At 48.8% G+C, this 2,873-nt stretch overlaps 1 protein-coding gene across 1 annotated transcript; it reads right to left on the bottom strand.

The window, feature by feature from the left end:
- Positions 1–1,695: 1,695 nt before the first annotated feature.
- LOC307069676 (OTU domain-containing protein 6A-like) lies at positions 1,696–2,568 on the bottom strand (the record flags this gene model as incomplete). The annotated part of the gene is made up of 1 exon (XM_079728029.1): positions 1,696–2,568. The coding sequence occupies one exon, from the start codon at positions 2,566–2,568 to the stop codon at positions 1,696–1,698; it is 873 nt and encodes a 290-aa protein (XP_079584155.1).
- Between the last annotated feature and the right edge of the window lie 305 nt (positions 2,569–2,873).

Genomic DNA, 2,873 nt, shown 5'->3' with positions numbered 1-2,873 from the left:
TCAGCCAGCTGGCTATCTGAAAATGTATCTGATGCACACATTTACACAGTGAACTATCTGGCAGGATTTCTATATTTGTATTTTGAAAAGAGATTCCCCCCAACACACACCCTGCCTTCAAAAAAAAAAAAAAGAAAAAAACAGTGGCACTTCTTTCCCTCCTGCAACTAGCCCTGGACTGGCAAGTTTCTGAAAGTGCAAATACTTTGTCATGCATAGCAATGAGAACATCCTTAAGTGGAGCCATTTCATGATGTTTTCACTGAGTGAAACATCAACTCAGGATAGCTTCAACTATTTTGTTCCTCCCTATATCCTTCCCTGGGAGATATTCCACTCCAGACCACCATCAGGACTGCAGGCCCATTCCTCCTTCCAAAAGCCTCATCTGTCACTCTGTCCTCCCCCTTCACTCCTGCTCCCTAACCCTCCAGGATTCCTTTGCTGAAGTCGATCCTGGGATACAAACTCTATATGAACTCAGTCAGCTATACAAAAATAGAAAACCAGGTATTTTTTTAAACTGCTTTTATTCTTTAAACAAACTACTGTTTGCCTTTTCCCCTTCGTATGTTATAGTTTAGAACATTTGGTGTGTACAAAGAATTTTAAAATGAATTTAAGTAATCTCACTGAAATACAGGACCTAAAGGTTAAATTTTTTTTAATTGTTTACTGCAAATCATTTCACTTTTACTTTTTTTTGGCAAATTCAAGATATCAACAAGTCTCAAATATCAACAAAAGTATATTCCTCATTTTTTGTGCTTCATAGCAGTTGCAGATATAACAAAATGAATCAACTACTTTAATACTTTTTAAAATCTCTCTTTAAATACTTTTTATCTCTAAGAATTAAGGAAAACGACTAAGTTCAGATCTTTCACACTCATACCAGTTGTAGATAGAACAAAGTGGACCGAGTGCTTCAACAAAGTTATACCCTTTTATGTCTGAGAATAAAGGAAACTTGCTAGTTGATGTCACCCCTCACAGTAAGTTAAACTACCTATCAGTTTGTCTCTTCTTACTTCACATCAATTGCAGATATAATGAAATGAATCAACTACTTGAATAAAGTCATGTCCTTTCTTATATTTAATAAAGGAAATTCAATTGAGATCTTTCACATCTTAGAGCAAGCCTTATCTAGCCTATCAGTTTAGGTAAATCTACTTTCTACATTTAACGCTTACATTTAACTTCTAAAGATAACAAACATTATTTAGAATTCAGAAAACATCTAAACAACTGTACTTAATTTGCAACCATACAAGGTTTTATGAAAAAACAAAACAAAATACTAGGGCTTCCCTGGTGGCTCAGTGGTTAAGAATCCTGGGGACACGGGTTCGAGCCCCGGTCGGGGAAGACCCCACCCCACATGCCGCGGAGCAAGAAAGGTGGGAACTTGGCAAAGTCACTCCAACAGGGTGGGACGGTGCAGATGTCTTCCTGGTCACCGGCCTCCGGTCCCCCTAACCCCGTGAAAGAAGCAACCCAGGGACGGTCGAGGATAGAAGAGCGAGGGAGGAAGAAGGGGGGGCGGGGGTGGAGAGAGGGGGTGAACTCTGAGTAAAATGAATCAACAAAACCCTGAGAAAACCGAAGGAAAAAAGCGGAGCCTGCTGAGGAGACGCGGCGGCGGCAGCTTCGGCTCCAACGGCAGCCGCCACGGCGATGGCGGCAGCGGGCCTACAAGAGACAGGAGGCCGGGCACCTGACGGAGCCGGCGTCGAGCGGCTTCACCGAGTTGTAGTGCTCCCCACAGATGGAGTAGCTCCTGTAGACCAGGGTGAGCGGCTTCTTGGTGTACTCCTCTCCGAAGACGACGGCGGGCGAGTTGGCCTGGATCACCTCGATGGGGGTCTGCAGGACGTGCGACAGGGCCCTCAGCTCGAGCTGGCCTCCACACGACGCGCTGAACACGATGTTGTCGCAGTAGCTCAAGAAGTCGTCGCGGCTGCAGGCGTCGCCGGTTTCGGGGTCGCTGCAGAAGGGCAGGAAGTCCTCGACATGCTTCCGCATGTACTCGGCGGTGCGCCTCCGCAGGCTCTCCACGGTCACGGAGAACACCAGCTGGTCTTGGATGGCGCGGTACATGCAGTGGCCGTCGGCCGGGATATCCTTCATCTCCAGATTCCTGGCCCACAGGATGGCGTCGAGCTTCATTTCCTCGTCATGGCGGTAGCTGGCCAGATGCTCCATCTCAGCCTTGGCCATCCTCTCCTGCCTTTCTCTCTCGAGGGCCACCTTTCTTTCGCGCCTTCTCCGTGCCCTCGAGAGGTGAGGAGGCTTGTCCTCGAGATCCAGCTTGCCCAGATCTTCAGTGACTGAATCGAGGTTGCTGTTATCAGGGAAACTCTCCTGGAACTTCTGCAGCTCCTGCTGGTGCTTCTGCTCCATCTCGGCCTCGAGGCGGGCCACATCGAGGAGCAACTGCTTTCTTCTCTTCTCGTCGCTCTTGGGGACCGAGCTCTTCATGCCCTGAATGTGGGCCTGCAGCTCTGCCTTCTCGCGCTTGTGGCGTCGTAACATCCGCTGATGCTCACTCTGTGAATCTCCCATGATGTTTAAGGGCAGGCGAGAATCGAAGTTTGGTGGCTGAAGTACCGCTACAGTTCGCGTCAACAGTCTAACCACCCAACTGGCTAGAGCTCCTCAGCCTCCCGTGGCGGCTGTACTCTCTTCCCCTCACCCGCGGTTGCCCTCACTCTATTAACGGCCCTCTCTGCCATTGGCCACTGTCTCTCCACGGCTACGCCTCCTAAACACTCCTGGCACTAGGATTGGCTGTTGGGAGACACTACATATGCCCCCATTAGACCCCGTAGCAAGGGGTGCTTCCGGTTTTAGCCGGGTTCCTGTCCCGG

The sequence above is a fragment of the Hyperoodon ampullatus genome (assembly GCF_949752795.1).
Source record: "Hyperoodon ampullatus genome assembly, chromosome: X".
Taxonomy (NCBI): domain Eukaryota; kingdom Metazoa; phylum Chordata; class Mammalia; order Artiodactyla; family Ziphiidae; genus Hyperoodon; species Hyperoodon ampullatus.
Note: the sequence above shows the minus strand (reverse complement) of the source record. Positions and strands in the feature narration are given on the sequence as shown.